The sequence below is a fragment of the Gobius niger genome (genome assembly GCF_951799975.1).
Source record: "Gobius niger genome assembly, chromosome: 15".
NCBI classification, from domain to species: domain Eukaryota; kingdom Metazoa; phylum Chordata; class Actinopteri; order Gobiiformes; family Gobiidae; genus Gobius; species Gobius niger.
In genome coordinates this window covers 4988464-5012067 of record NC_136866.1, presented here as the reverse complement: position 1 = coordinate 5012067, position 23604 = coordinate 4988464, and the positions used below count along the sequence as shown (strand labels likewise).

The 23604-nt window shown below is 42.5% G+C and overlaps 1 protein-coding gene across 1 annotated transcript in view; it reads left to right on the top strand.

Annotated features, from left to right (window-relative positions):
• Positions 1-22489, top strand: part of ptchd4 (patched domain containing 4) — a 37000-nt gene extending 14511 nt beyond the window's left edge. The window contains exon 3 of the mRNA XM_079571802.1: positions 19261-22489. Within this exon, the coding sequence (XP_079427928.1) occupies positions 19261-20942 (1682 nt within the window). The 3' untranslated portion in view covers positions 20943-22489. The remainder of the gene's footprint in view (positions 1-19260) is intronic.
• Positions 22490-23604: the final 1115 nt, after the last annotated feature.

The window sequence follows — 23604 nt, the reverse complement described above, 5'->3', positions numbered from 1 at the left end:
TGTACTTGTGTGTGAGACATTTGATGGATACCACTGAATACCATGTGATCTTGGGCCTGTATGTTTCAACGGGGAAATTGTTGAAACATGCTGAAACGCAACAATTTTATTATTAGCAAGGGACTAAAATTGCGGTGCCTTACTGTGCATTTCGAAAACAAATGTCTGGCCTTTTCAACTCTGCAACTCCAAGTGTTTTTGCTACAGTGATGTGATTCTTTCATGTGCCCTTCGAAACCGAGATCATGTAAGCCCACAGTTGCATCTGACATACTGTGTGTTTCTGTGAATACTGTCAGGCCGGTGCTCCCCAGGGCTCAGCTCCTCCTGCTGCCGTCCAGCTCACATCACGCAGGTTTAAATAAGGCTCTGAACACGAGGAGACCGGAGGCACAGGGGAGTCAAGGGGAACGGGATGTATGCGCTGTGGCAGTGAGCTTATAGAGCACACATCCAATGGTCAAGCCTGTTGTCTTCACCTATGCTACTTGCAGAAATCATGGCTTGTCCAGTACTCGAACAATGAGGATGTGAGCTTAAGTAATCGTTCGAGTCTGGCCCTCTGTTGTGTTGCGGTGACGACAGCAGCATTTGTCGATTCGTGACTGAGACAGGTCGTCTGATCCAGATGGGGGGGTGGAGAACAGTGAAGGAGATGGAGAGGACTTGATTAAGTCTGTAATTCTGTCAGACAGGAGCTCAGAGCAGCAGATGTCCTGCTCCCCTGGGACGTCCCGACTCCATCACTATCCCAACACCGTGCACGTCAGCCCATACACTGCATAGTTGAACTACAGCGGCATTAACACAGCGTTTCAAGGGTCTCAAAGGAAGGATGTTATGCATATTTTACTTTGTGGGGCTTCATGTTACAGTGGCTGTGTCCGAATGTCCACACTATTCCCTATATCTAGTGCACTACAAAGTGTCACAGCGTTTTGTAGAGGTGTCCCAATGTCCAGAGAGAGAAAAGTATTGCACTCAAAACTTCCCACAATGCATTCTGAAAAGTAGTGCGCAGCGAAGGTCACTAAATGGGTCAATATAGACACAATGCATCGCGAGAGTCGGAGGAAAACAACATGAATGAATGAAAACAGCTGTTTCAATCACATGTTGCATATTTTGCATCAATAAACCACTTCAATGCAAATTGTTATGGTGAAAAATGGCCAACGTTAGCTGCTTATGTTTAGCTTCAGCTGGTAAATGATCAATAGCTTCCCCTCAGGCAAAAATAATGCAATAATCCAAGCTGTTTTCTTCATTCATGGAAAACCCATGGTAAATAAAACACATCTGACTAATATCCCTAAATATTCCACTGTCTCTTGAATTTGGTCAGTCTTTTTTGCAGAAATATATTATTCCTGGATAGGGCTGGGTACCGTTCGTTTTTTTTCGATACCACTACTTTAACGATACCTGCTTTTCGGTACCGGTGCCTTAACGGTACTTTTTTCGATACCTATGTTATTTTAATTGAGTTAAAATAATGTGTATAAAAAGTATCGTTCAGGAAAACAAACAGCACAGCGGCACAAACACGGCACATCAGAAAACAGGCCGCAGCAGCATCACCTGTAATTCCCACTAAAGCATTGATAAAAAGAGAATAAGGATTTTTTTTTAACTTCTGAGCTGAAGGAACAGACCAGATTCACATCAGGCACCGTTTTCTTTCAGCTAAACTTTTCTAAACACACTGCGCTGTTCGACAGTCAAAGATCTGTTACATAGTGAGAGCGCTCACTCTGTCACAAAAAATGCACCATAACTGTTCCAAAAATGGCTAATGCAGAGTGAGCCCTCACCTTTTCCAGAGACAATCTTTGATCCCAAACAACAGCGCGTAACTTCAGGCTCTGCGGGGCTAAAGCTAAAGACAAAGCCCATGTGTTTCTCATTGTCATACCGTGTTGTCTCTGCTTTTCTCTTTGTCTAAGAGTCTACTTTCTTATTCAGTCCTGGTTTAGTCCTGGTTTTTAACCAGTTTACTGTAAGTCCTGGTTTAGTCCTGGTTTAGTCCTGGCTCAGACCGCGGCTCTGTCATCTCTGATAATGACTGAAGTGTTTTTCGACACCGCCCCCTACCGGAGCTTTTCAGTCGGTACCAAGTAGGTACCATTTAACGGTACCCAGCCCTATTCCTGGAGTCCAGCCAACTTGTATAGATGTACGCCAACAGAATCAGTGCACTATATAGTCTACTATATAGTATCGAATGAGGAGACAGGACTAGGATAGACATTCGGACACAACCATTTTTAATCTTTCATAGCTGGTATTCACTAGCAAGGACCACCTCACTACCATTTACCCCAAAGCTCTCTGCTTTCTGCCGACCTCAAGCTCCTGCTCAGGCTCTCTCAGAGTAACGAGATTCAAAAACATCCAACGAAGCTGAATGTTCCGACAGTAAAACACAACCCAGAGCCAGTTGGTGTGGTGTTTGATTAGAGCAAGAGGAGGAGCGTTTTTAGATCGCGATCAAGATGTATTTTTAAATGATCGGCAAACAATCGAAACACGCCTGAGCAGTGGAGTGAAGTACCAAGAGAGAGGGAAGTACAGAAGGTAATAAGGGTAAATCAAGGAAAGGTACTCTAAATTGCTCTTGTCTTCAAGTAACACTCCAGAACGATGTCATGCTTCGCGTAAGAGCAACACCCTTCACATGATTACAGTTTGCAGCTAAGGACCCTCCTCTTGGATTTCCCCTGGGATTCTTACAAGACAGAAGTTATGTCTATGTGGGGTTTTTTGTTGTAATTATTTTGGTTGTGAAATTGTGACATGCCTTTGAAATATGCAAGTAAAATATTGCATTAAAGGAATAGGCCACCGTTTTTACATACTGAGATATGTTCTTACCTTAGCTTTGACGAGTTCTTTAGGACCTGTCTGATCTTCCCCCGTGCCTTCAGTCACGTAAACACAGCGCAGACGGCGTTAGCATTTAGCCTCTCCCTCTCTCCACTATAGCTCCAAAACAGGTCAAGATAGAAGCTACCAAGCTCTTCCACGTTTTCCCTATTTAAATATGGTTATGTGAAGTGTTCCACTACAAAGTATAATTACACAAAATTAAACAATGTGGATTTTCTAAGCGGATAAAAGGGGGAACTATATTGTAAGGCGTAATAATACCATGAGTAGTTCGAAATCCGCGCAGTAATCTTCACTTTACTGTGCGGATGCCAAACTACTCCTGGTATTATTACGCCTTACAATATAGTTCCCCCCTTTATCCGCTTAGAAAATCCACATTTTTGTGTAATTATACTTTGTAGTGTAACACTTCACGTAACCATATTTAAATAGGGAAAACGTGGAAGAGCTTGGTAGCTTCTATCTTGACCTGTTTTGGAGCTATAGTGGAGAGAGGGAGAGGCTAAATGCTAACGCCGTCTGCGCTGTGTTTACGTGATTGAAGGCACGGGGGAAGACCAGACAGGTCCTAAAGAACTCGTCAAAGCTAAGGTAAGAACATATCTCAGTATGTAAAAACGGTGGACTATTCCTTTAATGCTATCGCCATATCCCAGACAGAAATCGAGTCCCGTACTCTCGTCTCGCGCAGCCCTATAGCTGCAGTGAAAGAGTGTCTTTCTGTGTGACTGGACTAAGCACAGACTTAACCAATGTCAATAATTGTTAATAGAGAAATGCACACGTCTTAAGCCCCACGTGCAGATCCTATGACTCATGTGTGCCTCATTATAGATAGAGCCGCAGTCTCTCTGTGGGCTGTGGGCTGCACGACTCCCATGGAGGCTTCAGTAACACTTGCATTACATCATTAAAGGAACAAGCGCGTTATAATTACAGCGTGCGTCAGTCCAAAACATGGGTTTGTTTGCGGTGGAGGTGAAGGATTATAAACAGGTGTAATGGGGAGGATAGCGAGAGCACAATAATAACGCTATTTACAAAACTGAAGGCACGGACTGAAAAATTGAATGGGAACATCAAGTGAGGTTGATTTTTGTTCTTAAGTAAAGTAAAACACAATCTTCTTCAAAGTTGCACAAATTACATTATGAGATTCATTGAGCTGTAGTCATTTAGGAACACTCCAAGGCGCCGAATAGGGATGGCACGATTCAACATTTTTTTTGTTACGATTATTGTGAGGAAAAATATTGCGATTTTATGATATTTCACAATAAGCGAAATTAAGGAACAATGTCTCAAAACCTTTACAGTCCTGTCTAAATGTTCACAAAAGAGAACCAAGACATACAAGTACATTTTCATATTTATTCAAGGGTTGTTTTAATTGACAGCTTAATGAACATTCAGCCTATGTTATTTTTTATCAAAAGTAAAATAATATATGATGTCCATTTTTGCGTGACATAAACGCGGCTGCACATGATTCTTTTGGGACTCTTCCTTTTGCACTTATGAAAATGGATAAGATTTGCAAATTTGACGATTGAACCTGCCGTTGACTTAATGTGTTTTGGAGCGGATTCAACACTAATGATGAGTGCACATAAATAACTCATGAGATGATTTACCTTTGGGCCCTAAAATTCTTACGATTAAGCTACCGTGAGCTATTATAACCGCGGAAATTGTAAAATCTGTTAAATTTGACATCCCTAGCACCCAATTTACTTATTTTTTACATAGCAATAACCACAGTGTTCACATTTAGGTTGTAATAAAGTAAGCATATCGTTTGACTGTCTTGAGTGCCTAGAAATACATCTCCAGAAAATAGTGAAAAATCTCTGCTGTTTTCCCAGCACACAACTCAACAAATAGTTTAAGAAAACATCACCGACAGTGAAATACAGATGGGAAGCCATTGGCTACATGTTAAAAACATTACGTTAGATGTAAATTCTTGACTGGAGGAAACGTCTGTGTTCATTAAAGGAAGAGGCCACCGTTTCTTACTTTAGCTTAGACGAGTTCATTTGTACCTGTCTGGTCTTCACGCGTGCCCTCAGTCACGTAAACACAGCACAGACGGCGTTAGCATTTAGCCCTCCTCTCCTCTATGATAGAAGCTACCAAGCTCTTCCACGGTATCCCTATTTAAATATTAAATAACGATTCAAGTAGTACACAAAATTAAACAATGTGGATTTTCTAAGCGGATAAAAGGGGGAACTATATTGTAAGGCGTAATAATACCAGGAGTAGTTTGGCATCCGCACAGTAAAGTGAAGATTATTGCGTGGATTTCGAACTACTCCTGGTATTATTACGCCTTACAATATAGTTCCCCCTTTTATCCGCTTAGAAAATCCACATTGTTTAATTTTGTGTAATTATACTTTGTAGTGTAACACTTCACGTAACCATATTTAAATAGGGAAAACGTGGAAGAGCTTGGTAGCTTCTATCTTGACCTGTTTTGGAGCTATAGAGGAGAGAGGGAGAGGCTAAATGCTAAAGCCGTCTGCGCTGTGTTTACGTGACTGAAGGCACGGGTGAAGATCAGACAGGTTCTAAAGAACTCCTCAAAGCTAAGGTAAGAACATATCTCAGTATGTAAAAACGGTGGCCTATTCCTTTAAGATAGGACTTTTTATCTCAGAGCAAATGGCTAGCATCAAAAAATACTTATACTAAAGTCTGGCCAATTATTATTTTTTGAGAAGCAAAATCTTGGTGCCAATTTTATTTTTATTTAGTGATGATAAAAATCACTTACCGCGACGAGCACGGAAGTTTCCTCCGGTGAATTCTTTGCTCCTGACGCAATGTTTCTAACATGATGCTCGTAGTGACTGTCCACCATTAACTCACTGCTATAGCCCTTGACCTATTTACTTTTTCAGACAAGACACTGCTACTAACTCATTGGGAAATAATGGAGACAGGAAGAGCAGCGCCTCCTCCCATGGAAGTCACGTGACGCTCGCGTGTATACAGCCGTTTTCCATTTTAAAACAAAGTCTTTGGATAAAACAGGTTCTCTGGGTGGGAAAAAAAAAAGTTGGCAACAATCGGTAGACACCTCTCCCCCTTCAATTTCACGTCGACGGAGGGGTGGCAGATACGGGGTTCGAGTTGTAAAAACATAAAAAAACATCTACAATGACAAGACTTGTTACTTTTGCATTACAACAACAATCCTCAAAACTGTTTTGAAGGTGGTTTCATGTTGGCTTTGATAATACAATTGGAGCAAGTCGGTGCCAGCGCGATTTAACTACTTGCTTTTGGAGAGAGCGAACTGCATCCACAACATTTCACTCAGTCCGATGCTGTATTTTTTACCTTTCAGATCCATGTAAACAACTTTAGATTACACCACATGCTGTCGTTCCTTGCCAGATTTCGCAGTTGTGTGTTTTTTTTTAACTCTGGAACATTCCTTGCTCAGTCTCACACCCTTTCAAATACCTGTCTCCTGCTCTGGTCCGTGCCCGTGCATCGATGAGTCCCCTGTCTCTGAATGTGAACGTGGAAATGTCATCAGAGATTGTGGGGAGCCGTCCTTCTCTAGTGTTCAGTATCGGCTGTCCACTTGCTGTGATTAAGAGTAGCATCGAGCGTATGTGCGATTGTTGACCCTGGACTGATTAATTGGTCATTTTCCGTAGTATGTGCCACTTCACGTGCATAGACTTTAGGGCAAGCGCAATGAATCACAAAGAAGGGGGAATCTGCTATTTGCCATCAGCTAATGCGTGTTTTCCTGCGGTGACGCTCAGTGCCGTTGACTTGCCTCGCCTCCCTGTCCTCTGCCGCGGAGGGGCCCGGTGGGATTACACGCCATGTTTCTGTACGAGTGAGATGACGGATGATGGATCTATGAACGTTATGCTGTTGAGTGCCGCTGTGGCTCTTTCCCCCCGCCATGTTAAAGGACTGCGGGGACCGATCATAACCTAGCGACTATACATCAATTAATGCCGCCGGACCGCTGGAAGAAAAAAAAAACCCGGCTTTTGGGAACGATGAAGACTTCTGCAGTCTATACAGTAAATCTCACAGGAGCTGGATCGTCCCCTGTCTGGGCTAATGTCCATAACGTCGGCATTATGTTCAGTTCATACAGAGTAAACGCTGTGAAAGAAGGCGATTGCCTCTTTAACCTGAATGAATTATATGCTTTTGCTGGTTTAAAAATGGATGCTTTTCTGGACGCTTCCCCCCTCCCCTGAATGCAGAAGGAGGGACCTTTAGAACATGTAAAAGAACGGCACAGTTAGATATCCCGTAGAATTACAATGCAAGAGAAGATCATATTGCTTGTTTGCTGTTGAAGATGATCGCTGTGGCAGAGGTGGAGTGTGTTTGACAAGGATTAGGATGTGCCCCGTCACCATGGTAGTGAGGTTTGAAGGAAAAACAGAGAGGACCCTATCTTCCAACCCACCTCCCAATGTTTACACTAGTGTCAAAGTTAGCTTATACGTTGGCCGGTGTGCTGAAGTATTCATAAAATGAAGTGGAAATCAACAGGGAAGTTTGTGATTCTCTCTCCCCAATGGACATATCAAACGTCAATGTTCATGGCTGTTATTCTGTTTAACTACTGCCATTCCCCTCATCGTCACCATACTCTTTCTGCCCCATCTTACTACGGATGTGTAACTATCTGTAAAGACTGGAATAGCGATGGACTAAGTGAGGGAGGCTTCCCCTTTAGCATTCAGCACAGGCTAACTGAAGCTCATTCAAGCAAGCAATTTGGCTGGGCTTTCGGAATGCATAATGTTGCACATGTTAAGACAAACACATGGAGGTAAGAATGACAAGCCTGTCTCGAATAAAATGGGGCTAAAAAAAGTTGTCCATTAAAGCAAGAAACGTCCGGAGCCTGCCCCCATATCCTATTAGACTTCATGCAGCTAATAACAATGCTACGTCCATGTTTTTCACAGTCTTTGAGTATCAGTCTGCTCAGTCTCATCTGCACTTCCCCACGACCGCCAGAGATTTCATCCTAATCATTTCTACAATTGCATCAGTGTGAATAACCACACATACACATACACATGCCTTTTGTAAATTAGGACCCACAGTTTGGTGTCAAGTAACTCCACACATACAATATGCAGCTTAAAGGAACAGGCCACCGTTTTTCCATTCTGAGATATGTTCTTACCTGAGCTTAGACGAGTTAATACGTACCTGTCTGGTCTTTGTGCCCGTGGAAGAGCTTAGTCACTTCTAACTTCACAACGTTTTGGAGCTATAGGAATATACTGGGAGAGGCCAAATGCTAACAACATCTTTGGTCTTTTTGCATGACTGAGGGCACACAGTTTTTCCATGCTGTGATATGTTCTTATCTGAGCTTAGACGAATTGATTCGCATCTGACTGGTCTTTGTGTGTGCCCCATGGAAGAGCGTGGTAGCTTCCAACTTAACCCTTGTTTGGAGCTATAGGAATATACTGGGAGAGGCCAAATGCTAACAACATCTTTGGTCGTTGTGCGTGACTGAGCGCACGCACAAAGACCAGACAGGTACACATCAACTCGCCTAAGCTCAGGTAAGAACATATGTCAGTATGGAAAAACGGTGGCCTGTTCCTTTAAAGGTCCTGCACCCAATTATTGTCCAAACATTGAAAGAAAGAGCAAGTAAAGTTTAAAGTGTTAGTTGTGGTCCAACCTTAATCCTAACTTTATATATGGATTCATTAATAAGTTAATGAGCTGAAAGTTAATAAGCTAAAAGTAACTATCCTGCTAGTTTTCTACTGATTAAAAAAATCCTTTACAATTAGATGTATAGTACGCACAGTGCTCTTTTGAAAAAATGGCAGCTTTCATCCGCATACAAAGGGAAAATGAATGGCTATAGAGCCTTTAAGCTCTATACCTACCTATTCAAAGCATAAAATGTGCCAAACTTGTTGGTTATATGGTTAGTATTGTTCATTTAAATTAGTATCAATTAGATGCACCTATGAGGAACCACAGTCATATCCCACTGCCCTGATGAAGAATGGTGTTTATATTTATGTCCTGTTATTTAAAAAAAAATAAGTATCCATCCATATAAAACTGTTGTCCTGGAAGTAAAATTAACCTCTTGATGCTTCCACATTGGCTGAACTTAACGGTCTTTTAGTATTACACAATATTCTTGCAATCCCGTTAGCTTTGTTATGCAGCTGTTTCTGATTCCCTCCGGCTAAACAGGCCTGGCTCTCCGCTCCTCTGCCCGGGGAGCTGCCTCTGATCGCGGCGTATTTCTAGCTGATGCATTTGAAAACAGGAATCCCAGCGGAGGCCATCATTTGCGGTGCAGCAATAGGAACCCGTTAAATACTGTTCTTTATGACTCCACTGTCAGGCCATTTGTACTCACCATTACCACCGTGCTGCCAGTCTTTAACCGCTCAACCACTGAGGCTGTGCCTGTGCTGCTTTGCCTTTTGTTTATCCAAAATTAGGACCCACAGTTTGGTGTCAAGCATCAAGTTTAGACCCACAGTTTAAGGGCTCTATTATCCGTTGTTTTGAGTAAATCTGAATTTTACGACATACTTTGTAATGAGATTTAAAGCAGTATTAAGCAACTCATGCCCCAAGACGCCATAAGTGCCACTGCAGGTGTCGTAGCATGTTACGTTTTTTCACTCATTAATTGTCCGTGAGAGTAAATACTACGCTGACAGAAAAAAACAAAGAGAGAGAGGGATATTGTACATCCAGTTACACAATGGAGATAATTTATTTCACTCAAACTTGGCTGTAAATACTGTTTAAGTGGCGCTATCCCGCAGTTAGCTTTGCCCGTTAGCCTGTTAGCTTCTTCTTTGTGATTTCATTAGTGTGTATTGAGCCTCCGACCCGGGGGACGGAATGTGGTATTCTGGCCAGAGACACCAGGGGGAGATGAAAGACCCCTCAATCATCCCATTAGCTTGTATTACCCCCAGAGGGACTATGAAAAGGATGTATTAAGGTAAACAAAATCACATACTGCTTCCTATAATCAATTATCTTTACTTCACTTTTTGTGTTATTCTGAAAGGCAACTGAAAGCTTGTTTTATAAAGCACAAAATAGTGTCTTGTATTGTCCCTGTGTCTACTGTAGGTCCTGCCCAAGATCCGAGCTCACGATCTGGGACAGGTTCTCCAGGGAGCGCTGCGCGACGCCACCCATGGCTCCTGACTGATAGCCCTGAGGCACAGATTGAAGGATTGGTCAAAAGCGGTGAACAGATTTCCCTGCAGGGCTAAACAAAACTGCAGCGTCTCTTATCTAGTTCCCCATTATTTGCAATTCGACATTAGCCTGTTGATAGTGGAAAACATTGCCCGGTCCGGTGTGACAGAGGTGATCGGACAGTGACAGTGATCCAGCCCAGTCGCTGACACTCTTCATTATGTGTGACCTCCTGAATATTGACCGGCACCAAGTGGTCGACCTACAGGTACCAGCGCCTAATTCATTTTTAATGAGACATTTAGCAGGAAGTGGTTCTTGGCCCTGTCTCTGCACCTCTAAATATAGCAGAACAGCAGCGCTCCCATGTATTTTTAATAAAGCAATGAAAAAGTACCAATTACGGCAAAAGATTTTATGACTAACGTCGGCTATTTCACAGAGTCATGGATCTTCATTGCAGCTCCGACAATAGAACGCAGGTCAATGCGCTTGTTTTCAATAAATATTCAAATGCATATCATCTTCTGTTTTACATTTTTCGGGCTTACGTTGCGCTCGTCTGTGAAGTGCTGATACCGTATCACGAGGAGCAACATCCCCAGTGGTTTTATTAAGTAATGGAAATGCGGAGTCCAGGGAGAACATGAGTCATGACAGCCTCTCTGACCTGGAAAAATCCTGAATACAAAGTAACATGCGCTCACACTGGTAGTTGACACAGATTTGACACAATCATTCTATGTGTTTGGGACAGAGACGCACCGGCCTGGATCCTTCATTGTTTTGTAACTTAATGAGACACCTGTGTTTCTGTGTCTTTCTTCATTTTTCCCTTTGGTGTACCTTAAAGGAATAGGCCACCGTTTTTTACATACTGTGATATGTTCTTGCCTTAGCTTTGAGCTTTTAGCTTCCCCCGTGCCTTCAATCACGTAAACACAGCGCAGACGGCGTTAGCATTTAGCCTCTCCCTCTCTCCTCTATAGCTCTATTGTAAGGCGTAATAATACCAGGAGTAGTTCGAAATCCGCGCAGTAATCTTCACTTTACTGCGCAGTAATCTTCACTTTACTGTGCGGATGCCAAATTACTCGCCTTACAATATAGTCCCCCTTTTATCTGCTTAGAAAATCCACATTGTTTAATTTTGTGTAATTATACTTTGTAGTGCAACACTTCACGTAACCATATTTAAATAGGGAAAACGTGGAAGAGCTTGGTAGCTTCTATCTTGACCTGTTTTGGAGCTATAGTGGAGAGAGGGAGAGGCTAAATGCTAACGCCGTCTGCGCTGTGTTTACGTGACTGAAGGCACGGGTGAAGATCAGACAGGTCCTAAAGAACTCGTCAAAGCTAAGGTAAGAACATATCTCAGTATGTAAAAACGGTGGCCTATTCCCTTAAGCGCTGCCTCTTGCCTGTGTTTTTATTCGGGACCTGTTAGAGCAGTACGCATTGCCTCCTCTTCCATGCGGTGAGACAAACTGCTGTCGTTCTCTGTCATCTCAGAGCACGCTGGATCAATGTCCTGAAGCGGCCCGGGCTCCTCCTGGAAATTTTAGAGCTGTAATTAAATTTAATGACTGCGTTTTTTTCTTTTTTCTTTTTTTTGGTGCTGACTGGGGAGGATAGTGTGTGAGTTCGTGTTATATCGGCGTTGCTTGCCGGATGTTCACCCGGGGCGGTAATGTCCCTGCCCCACCCCCTGCCTCGGGTCTAAAATAGCCGATTGGGACAGCGGTGACAAACAACTCTCATACAATCCATTTAGACCTGCACCACATCTGGGACTTTGTTCTGAGCTATAGCTTCTCATCTTCTCTGTTCACCGGCACAATCCTCGCTCACAGGGTCCGTAAAGTCCTTAAGTACGGGACACAATATTGGAAAGTAGTATAGAGACATCCTGCTCACTTTGGTAATTTCCTCTTCCACTTCTGAAGCGGTCCAATCTGTATTTCCTGTACCCAAAGGTGGAACATTGTAAGTTCATAATCCATCACCAAACCTGTTCTGTGATCTGTGTGAGTTCATCACGGCGCCATCGATGTGCGAGCATATCGTAATCTAATAGTAAACAATGTACTCGCTGTTCTATCATATGTCATTTCCCATAACTACCTGACCAGTCTCCCACTCCTTACAGTAAATCTGTTCCTTATATAGACTTTATTTCAAAAGTTACTTGAAGCATTAATGCAGAGGTTCCCAAAATGAGCCTTGTTTCTTTTATTCATGTATTCTATAAACTAAGCAGCTTTACAGCAATTCACGCTAGGAACTGTACAGTATATAGCTTATATGTCCTTCATTAACTTTGCTAAGAATTAAACATGTTCCAGTAAACAGTTTCGTTACAAAAAGATGACATTTTATACCATTATATGAAACAGATGCTTCAAGTATTGGGGTATGTTTTTTTCCGCAAATTCTGCACAAATTGCGAAGAGAGGTTTGACTGGTTAAATTAAAACAGTAAGCCACCCAAGGAAGCACTAAACTGTGCATTTTCACCTGCAGAGTTGTGCAGTAAACAGCGTAGTCTTCCATGTCTATGTGGATGCTGCCGCCGGTGGTTTGCGTGGGTGGAGCGTGGGAGGCACAAAATCACAAAACTGGAGCCTGGTCTTCCCTGCAGACTCCCAGTCATGTCTATAACTACTCACACTGCTAGCTAGCACAGTGCTGCTAACCATGGTATTTCTATATAAACTGTAACTAAAATGGCAGCTAAATGGAACACACCTCCTTTTTGCAGTGGTAAATTGTTGTTTGCTGAGAAATTGGTGTTGTAAATCCCTATAGCCATCCATCCATTTTCTTCCTCTTGATCCGGGGCCGGGTCACGGAGGCAGCACTCTGAGCAGATTTCTCAGACTTCCTGACCCAATGCATACCGACTTCAGGTGTGTGTGACGACCCTGGGGCGACACCGGGCCACAGAGACATAGTCCCTCCAGCGTGTCCTGGGTTTTCCACGAGTCCTCCCAATATGACTTGCCTGGAACACCTCCCGAGGGCCCGAGCCACCTCAGCTGGCTCCTCTCGACGTGAAGGAGCAGCGGATCTACTCCGAGCTCCTCCCGTGGGACTGAGCTCCCCACCCGATATCTCGAAGGGTGCGCCCATTTCGGCCTCCTGTATCCACGATCGTGTCCTTGCCTTGTCATTACCCAGATCTCATGACCATAGGTGAGGGTGGGAGCTTTGCCCCCTGACTCAGCTCCCTCGACACCACAACAGTCCGATACAGCGACCGCGTCACTGCCAACGCTGCACCGATCCATCTATCGATCTCACACTCCATCCATTCCTCACTCGTGAACACGACCCTGAGATACTTGAACTCCTCCACTTGAGGCAAGGACTCTCCACCGACCTGCAAACCGCCCCAGTGCACGCTGAAGGTCCTGATGTGATGAAGCCAACAGAACAACTTCATCTGCAAAGAGCAGCGATGATATCCGAGGGCTCCCTAACCAGACACCCTCCAGTCCCTGGCTGCGCCCTGAGATTCAGTCAGCGAAGGTAATGAACAGAACCGGTGACAAAGGGCAGCCAACACACACTGGGGACAGGTCTGACGTACTTAGGGCCCCGGGCCCAATACTCCAGGAGCTCCCCCACAGGGCACCATGAGGGACACGGTCGAACACTTTCTCCAGATCCACAAAGCACATGTGGACTGGTTGGGCAAACTCCCACGAACCTTTGAGCACCCAATGAAGGTGCTCGAGGGAAAAATGGCCGAGCTGTTTATGCTTCAATCAAACTCGCCTACTATATCACTTGGTGTTGATAATGTTAATGAATACAAAAGTTAAAACGGAAGCAAAAATGTATCAAAATATCAATGTTGGCAGTGCAAAAAATATATTATAGATGTTACAGTGATCTTGATATATAACGGTATATTTACACTTTTCATTTATTTACTTATTTTTTTGTTTCAAAATGCTTTGACCCGTGATGCCTGCCATTATGCTGTTTGATGTGTCCATCCGGGTAGATCAGGTAAAATTGTATATAAAAAAAGAAAAACAGAATGAAAAAGACCTTGCTCTTTCACAGATGAGATCCATTATCTTCAAAAGATCTGATTTGGTCATGAAAGTCACATCACTAGAGTTTAGATCCTACAATAACGGCAGCCATTAAGACTTGCCATGAACCTTCACTTTGTTTCCCTGAACACATGAGCGTCTTTGCATGGCAGCTGAAGAGAACAGACATGCGGAGAGAGGAATGAAGAGAGAGAGGATTTGTGTTATGTAAAAGGCCTTCTAAATAACTTAAATCATGAGGAAAATGTTCTCATTGTTGTTTGAAATGTACCAAACAGTTTGTCCATGAAACTGGTTCTTTTAGTCTGGCCTTCATTCATCAGAAATCTTTTCACTCAAGTTTGGCTGCACAACATTGGCATTTTGGCTTTTTTAAACTAGTTGAACGATATTAACAGAGGACTTTACGAATCAAGTTAATGATGTGAAACCCATTTTGCAAGTGCGAAAGCAACAGAATATTAGCAGCATTTTTTTATTCTTGATGCTGAAAGTGAACATTCAGAGACCAAAACATTACAGTAATGCCAAAGCTGAACAAGAGCTGAATTACTTTTAAAGTCAGAGTTGAGTGTGAGATTGGTGGAGCAGGCGGTTGCTGTAAATGGGATCTTCTGGAGATTTCACACAACACTACAGGAAGACGCAGAGGTGTGAACATGCAGTGCTCGTCCTGTTTCACACCGACCAGTTTACTCAAGTGTGTGTCAAATAAAACCAGTGCATTCACAGATTAAAGGTATAGCGGAGGATGTTCTATTTCCGGGTGGATCATCAAGACGATTGGTCCTCCTAATTGTCAATCATTCTGGTGATATGCCTACATAAGACTGTCGTGCTCGCCCCATGTTAATTTCTGCACACTTTCAAGCCTATGTCAGTTATGCTGTTAGCCATTCATTGCTGCTCGCAGAACGCACCGAGTCGTTTGAAAATGGCAGAGGGTCGCAAGAGAAAAAGTGTCTTCGAAGTGTATGAGAAGAAGAGAAAGGCTTCAGAAGAGCGAAACAAGACCAGAGTGTGTTTGGGAGATTCTTCCTCCTCGGAGGCAGGTAGAGCGTTGCGCATGCGCATTTTTTTTTCTTTCCTAAAATTCGGGAAAATCCTCCTGTATACCTTTAATACATTGTGATTGATACAGAATGATAAAAGTTAAATCTTCTAGGTGAAGGGTATAGAAGTTCATAACATCTTGAATAACCACAAGGCATTGGTCGGACTCGGGGTAGTGGAGAAATCAACTCGGTTTGTCTGAATAGTTGGCTTTACACAAAAAGGCCTTTAGAGAGAGGCTTTTTCGAGCCAACTTCATCCTTGGGCCAGAGTGAGCCGTCAGCTATTTCGCAGCAGAGAGACAAGACAGACTTCTGAAACACGCATATGTTATATTTTACAGCATGACGCATTTAGCAAGTAGTGACTTTTTCACAGCCTGCCGACCAGCTAGCATCGTTAGCATACCTTCACAAGCAGCTTTGTAATTGTTTTTTTTCTTGGTCACAGTGTTAATTTTGACAACATATTTTAATTTAGTTTTAGTCTTAGTCTTTTGACTAAAATGTCATTTAATTTTAGTCGAGATTTAGTCAAAAAAAACTTTTCAATTTTGGTCTAGTTTTAGTCGACAAAAATTGCATGTCAATTTAGTCGACTAAATTTAAGACTAATTTACTCGACTTTGCATTTATAATATTCATTATTCACCTTATTCTGCCCCGCCCACTTTTGCCACTTTTTGCGTTGTCTCGGCACCTCGTTTTCCAGACACTTCCGGTCGAGCGCGAAGCCCGTTCATTTTAACGGAGAACGAGGGAAAATATTCTCCGCTCAAATCTGATGTTTAGTCGATTGATTTGTGTAAAATGTCCGATGTTCATTTGCACCAACATGTCGACACTGCAGCGTTTCTCTGCGCGGCCTAAAAACGGCTTTGTTTTCGTGTAGTGACTGATTTTATGTGGACTTCTCCGGCCCCATGTTAACACATAGGAGAAAAAGGGCGGGCACAATTCATGGCGGCGCCCACGCGAACGTCCTGAATAAGGTGAATAATCATATTTAATCAAGTTCCTCGACTTCATGGAGATGCTCCACATGAACAAAGCTCAGAGCTGATCCTTTTAACAGTGAATTTAAATGATCTGAGGCTTTGTCAGACGGTCAATAGAAGCTTGGATGATTTTAGTCTCTCCTTTTTATTTTTATTTAGTCTTATTTTAGTCGACTAAAATATTAGTCATAGTTTTAGTCTCATGAAAAACTTTTAATTTAGTTTTAGTCCAATTTTAGTTGTCAAAAATAACACTTTGACTAAAATTAAGACTAAATATTTTAGTCGACGAAATTAACACTGCTTGGTCATGCAGAATATCTTCATAGACTTCATAGATTAGAGCAGACAGTTGGTGAAATTAATGAATGTTATGCTGCTGTGTGGATGGATAAGACACTTGCTCATTTCAGTCCTGTTGTACTGATCTGTTAAATGTTGATGAATATATGAGAACAAACATTCAAAGGGATTTTTGGTTGCACTTTATTTTACAACACTGTAAAAAAAACATTCTAAAAGGATGGAAACTGTAGCAGTGATTGGGGGAGTTCATGCATTTAGCAGCTCTTTTTCCATATTATTACCAAGTACATGTACAAGCTGGGTTAGGCATTAATGTAAGGGGTTTAATGACCTAATCATATTACAAAATAAATTGTGTTTTGTTTCCAGGAAATTACCACATTAGTTAAATGATGTTTCCTATTACCATGCTATTACTGTGCTGTAAAAGTGAAGTGCTGATTATGTGTTGATATGGAACAGAGAACTCGCCACATGGCCCGTTGTTATCATGCTCCTCCATGTGACGCTGATCTTTCCCATTGTGTCCACCGAATGACAGGCTGCATCATAGCCTTCGCTCAGCGGTGAAGAACATGCATGGCCACTGCAGTAACGGTGGAACGTGTCTTCTCGGCCTTTACGCTAAACCATCTGACAGTAACTAATTGACTTGCGGCACAGCTTAATAAAACTAAAAGCAGGAAGCGCCAGCAGGCCGGCTCATTACATAGGCGTAATCCTTTCGACTTAATTAACTTTTTCCCTTTGTCAAACAAGAAATTTATAATGCTGTCACAGGAACCGATCCGCCTTGGACGTGAAAAGAGGACTGCGCCGTGCAACCTTCTTCGGAAACTTGCATTTGACATGGGTCTAACAAAGCTAAAAGTGCTGCAGAGCATTTAGCAGGAAAAGAATAATATGGCTACGATGTGTTGTGATGTGCTATTGCCACACCCTGTGTCTATTGTGGAAACAAACCAGCCTTCTTCCATTGATTTTGTGGTATAATCTAGAAATATCCAAAGCAAAATGAACAACGACTTTTACTGCTGCAGTTCCAGATACCTTTGTGTATAATTAGCAAAATATTTTCAACAGTAACAAAGAATTCAGTCATTTGAAACAGCGATCTAGCTTGTTTTTTGGCCTTATGCATTGATAGATGTCTTGAGTTCGACTTCCAACTCAGACAGCACTCTCTTCACTGCAAAAAGTGAATATCAAGCATTGGCTTAAATGACTTGAATTGAGGAAATGTATCTTGTTTTGAGCGGTTTTCACTCATTTAGACACTTTTCCTGATCGGACCAAGTTTACTTTGCTTGTTTGAGGACATTTCAGACCAGTTCTAAGGGTAAATCTCGCTTGAAATAAGAAAGTAAAATTGCCAATGAGATAAGACCAATTTTCTTTCCCCATTGGCAAAGAAAATGACCTGAAATAAGGATGAAATGTACTGAAATGAGTCAGAAACATCTCAGAACAAGTGAAATAATCTAGGACAAATGCCCCAAAACTTCTTAACCAGTCAAAACAGCTAAACTTTGGATTATAGTGCTCAAATGGAGATGTTTATACTGATCTAGTTAATTACTTTTTGCAGTGTTCACTCTTTCATGCAAAGCTCTCCAGTCCAATGAAGTCTACAGGCCACAGATTATTTTTTTAAATGAATAAATGATAACCAAGAAACAGTACACCAGGCAACAATTTGCTCACTTCAGCTACTCCTCGCAACAGCACTTCATATCTGCTTGAGCACACATTTAGACGACTGCTGTCTTCTGTACTGAAATATTGATATTCTGTAGGGAAATTATGATGATTCGGATGTTTAGCTATTCATAACGCATCCCCATGCAGTCATGAGCAGATCCATGCTGGTATTTCACAAATGCACAGTGAGTGGGTGGCTGGATGTTGTTGTGTGGGAGAAGTAGCACTGTAGAGTCGGCGCTTTTCAATACTTTTTATTCAGCTCTGTATCTTGGTTGGTGAAAATCTAGAAGAATATATGAATGAGGTGGCTGCAGACGGCTGCTGTTTACTGGTGCACAGAGGAATATGAAGACATCACAGGATGTAACTCAATTAGAGCAGAGGCGACTCCGCTGCAGCCTAATCACACTCTGTCATGTTTAAATGATCAAGGAGATGCAATGCATTCTGCAAAGAAGCTGGATGCATAGAGCAGATTTGTTTTTCTCATAAATGTGATATTATTTGCATCCTTGGGAAATACCAACCCGATGTCTGTTTTTTAGCTTCAAGTTGTTTATTCTTCCAAAGCAGTGTTTAGCTTCTCAAATGAAATTACATGAAATAACATGCTCATGTCATGGTACACAGGCATATGTATACTTAGACTTTTGGACATGGGTGTTCCACAGGGGTTTATGCTATGTCTATTGTTGTTGTCACTCAACATTAACAACCTATTTCCGTGTGTGTGTGATGTTCTAGCAATATTTGAGAGGTTATTGCAATGACATGGGTCCAGTACAAACACACCTCCATTGCATATGTACAAGGCTTCCAACAAGTACATACATCCTTTGCTTGTGTTTATTTAAATAGCATCTATGTAAATATTATGTCCATGAAAGTCATTCCTTCCAAGCATCATTGTTGAGAGCATTTTGTGTTTTTACTCAGACATAAACACAACAGATGAAGAAAAGTTATATGTTTTAGGTAGTTTATATATATGTGTGTATGAATGGAACCTATATATTGTCTTTTCTCTTCCAGGTCATGGAACCAAAGGAGTGTTCGAGCTGCTGGCGGGCTGGAGGAGGACCCGGGAGAACCTGCCGTTTAAGGAGCGAGTGGCAGACGCATTTGCAGACGTGATGGTGTGCTACACTATGACCAGCTCCCTCTACATCATCACCTTCGGCATGGGAGCCAGCCCCTTCACCAACATCGAATCGGTGAAGATCTTTTGCCAGAGCATGTGCGTTGCAATCCTGGTGAACTACTTTTATGTTTTCTCTTTTTATGGATCTTGCCTGGTTTTCGCCGGACAGCTCGAGCAGAATCGCTACCACAGCGTGTTCTGCTGCAAGATCCCCTCAGTGGAGTATTTGGACCGCCAGCCCACCTGGTTTAAGACAATGATGAGCGACGGGCATGACTTGTCCACGCACCATGACAGTTTACCCTACCAGAACCACTTTATCCAGCACTTCCTTCGTGAACACTACACAGAGTGGATTACCAACACTTATGTCAAACCATTTGTAGTGATTCTGTATCTCATCTATGCTTCTTTTTCGTTCATGGGATGTTTACAAATCAGCGACGGATCGAACATTGTAAACTTGCTTGCTAGCAACTCTCCGAGTGTTTCGTACGCACTGACCCAGCAGAAGTACTTCAGCAACTACAGTCCCGTGATTGGATTTTACATTTATGAACCCATTGAATACTGGAACTCTACTGTGCAAGAGCATCTGAAAACTCTGAGTCATGGATTCAACAAAATTTCCTGGATGGACAACTTTTTCCATTATCTGCGCGTGGTGAACGTGAGCGCGTCGACCAAAAGCGACTTCATCAGCATCCTGCGCGGCTCGTTCCTCCGCAGCCCGGAGTACCAGCACTTCACCGAGGACATAATCTTCTCCAAGAACCGCGACACCGACGAGTACGACATTATTGCCTCGCGCATGTACCTAGTGGCGCGGACCACGGAAAAGAAGCGCGAGGAGGTGGTGGAGCTGCTGGAGAAGCTCCGTCCGCTGATGCTGATCAATAGCATCAAGTTCATTGCCTTCAACCCCACCTTTGTTTTCATGGATCGCTATAGCTCCTCAGTCATCTCGCCCATCCTGACCTCAGGCTTCAGCGTGCTCACCATCCTCATCCTCACCTTCTTCCTTGTCATCAACCCTCTGGGGAACTTCTGGCTCATCCTGACCGTCACCTCTGTGGAGCTGGGGGTGCTGGGCCTGATGACCCTCTGGAATGTTGGCATGGACAGCATCTCAATCCTGTGCCTTATTTATACCCTCAACTTTGCCATGGATCACTGTGCACCCCATCTGTACACTTTTGTACTAGCTACAGAGCACACCAGGACGCAGTGCATTAAGCTGGCACTAGAGGAGCACGGGGCGGCCATCTTGCAGAACACTTCCTGTTTTGTGATTGGGATTATGCCCCTAGTGTTTGTGCCTTCCAATCTGACCTACACACTGTTCAAGTGCTCCCTGCTGACGGCCGGGTGCACCGTGCTACACTGCTTTGTCATCCTCCCCGTCTTCCTCACCTTCTTCCCGCCGTCCAAAAAGAGACACAAGAAGAAGAAACGAGCGAAGCGGAAAGAGCGGGAGCGGGAGAGGGAGCGGGAACGGGAGCGCGAGAGAGAGCGAGAGGAGATCGAGTGCATTGAAATCAGGGACAATCCTGATCATGTGACTAATGTCTGAGTCAGCAGTGAGTATCAGGAGGTATTCATGTGTTGATGGCAAAGAGGTGCTCTCCGGAGACAAGGTGTCTCTGAGCAGGGAAGTCGGAGGTGTCCAGTAGAGGACGTCTTCTATCCCAAACAGTAGCAGCTGAGCCGGCCCGAGTAGTGCGTAGTCTAAGCGGTCAGTCACAGTGCTTCTACCTGGACAGTGTATCTCATTATCACAATTAGCGACATGCTCATAGTTTTGATGCTATGTCCTCCAGCTGGTATAACCCAGAACTCTGGATAAAAGAAACAAATTAAGTCAACCATTATAAATTGTTCAATCTTAGACGTAAAAAACACACATAAAGTAAGAAACACAGCAGTCACTAAAGCCAAGGATGCTCAGTAATAAAAGTGATTAGCTTATTTAAAAAAAACTGTGCAAACCTTTTCATCTCACACTTTATTGCAACATACAACATAAAATAGAAATACACCAAAAACACGTGGGAAGAGAGATACTGGGCACTTAAAGCGCACCGCATGCTTTTTCCTCAGCATCAAATGTCTATTCCCCCAGACAGGGCAGATGGCATACACTGTGTCCATTTTGAAGAATTCTTGCACATTGCATCGTGTGAATTTAACTGTTTATATGAGAGGGGAGAGGTTGTGTGAGATGCAGAGCGATGGTAACAGAACTGCAGTCGGCTGCCACGTACGGTGGATGAGTCTGCAGCGTGACTTTGCACCAGAACAGTCAAACCAAAAGACAGTTTCAAAGAACACTTGAGTGGGTTATGAATAAGAGAGATAGAGAATGAGAGAATGACAGTCATAGCACTGATATCTGCGAGTTCCCATGCGATACACTCGAGCTTCAACTGATCCCTTACTTTGTCTTCGTCGCCAACAAAATATACTTTTTTTTTACTAATTAGAAATCACTGAATAACTTAGTCTATGATTTGTAAATGGTTGGTTAGAGCAGACAGCAAGTGAGTATCTGCCCCATCTTTCTGTTTCGACATTACACTCACGATACACCATTAACTCGAGAACAGATGTGGAGTATGTGTGGCTTTGATCATGGTTTCTATAGTGGGGCTTGTGACACTTAACAGACTTTTGTTTCCTTACATTGTGAAAAAAACACACTTAATCTGTGCTGAATGTCGTCGGCGAATACGAAAAGGAAAGCAGTCAGTTACTAAAGCAGTACAGGCTCAAGAACAAACGGACTGAGGGTGGATCCGAGTTGCAACGAGAGATTCTCATCATTAAAGTAACATTGTGATGCAGTTAAACATTTAAACAAACACATGTAGATCCGGGCCTGTACCAAAAAACGAACTCAACACTGTGAAGGTTTAAACTAATCTGAAGGAAACTCAAACATTATAGATAAAACAGCAACCTTCCTGTTAAGGCAATGTGGGCTCAAGCTTAAATTCTGTAATCAAGTTTCAATATGGCTGTGAAGGATTTCCCCAAAACATGTAGCTTTTAGAGCAAGCGTGTCGTACATGAAGCAATATGTATTCAAAAAACAATGCAACTGCCAAGCCCAGATACAAATCTCCCCACAGAGCCGAGGTCAGGGCGGGGGCGAAGTCATTCCACACTGGCTGCTGCATGCACATGTAGCTCATATTAGCGGTCCACCCCGGTCGAAGAAAAAAAAAAAAAAAGAAAACCCATTAAAGACTTTTCTGGGGGATGATGTTCAGTGGCAGAATGTGTCACTCATTTCTTGGTTTTCGTGTGAAGACAAAGTGTTGAATGTTCAGTGATAAACTCCACATTGCCCTGTTAGAAACTTTCGGAAAGCTATTTACTGTTGTAGCATCTGCAGTGGCTGTCGCGTGACACTGAAGCCATGATAACTTTGTATAGGTAGAAGGCATGACATGAAAGTGGAAAAATAGCTGAATCAGATCTTAGAAGATTGACTTCCCAAAATTGGACTGTTTGCATGGCACTGTAATGTATGTATGCATGTATTTCTTTTGGTACGAAGTCTGTGAACTTCTCCCATTTGCTACACGACCTTAAGTTTGTTGTTTGATGCATCTTCTGTAACATCATTTGTGGTGTAAGCTGGAAACGACTCACACCTGTTCAACTAAATGCAGAGGATACTCATCTGTAAAATATATGTAAATTTCTCTTTTCTATATTTTATAAGAAAATATGCTATAGAAACATTTTTAATGGAAGAATTTTATTAAAAAAGATAAAACTGAGGGAAAAAGTCGATCACAGTAGGCCAGTAATAAACAGTGGAATGTTACCTGTACTAGCTCTTATTTCCACACGACGGATTAAATGTCTGTTTATAAAATCGCTTTTCTAAAAGTGCGGCACATCTGCTTTGTCTGTGTGAGGTTGATTTTCAAAGAATGCCTTCAGTATTTCTTTCCTTTTTACATGAGGATCTTTTATTAAGAAAATCTGATTATGTATTATTTATTTCATTAAAATGATTCATTAACTGCACCTTTTATGTAACTGCACTTGAGGAAAATGAATTCTATATAAAGCGTCCCAGCAACTGGATGTTACTGACGGTCGGCTTTTCTGTTCAGGATTTTTATTTTTTTATGGCTCAATTTGTGCGGTGCAATTTAAAGAGATAAAACTTCGTAATAACAGTGATCAGTCTGTTCTAAATTGTCATCAGAGATTGTTAA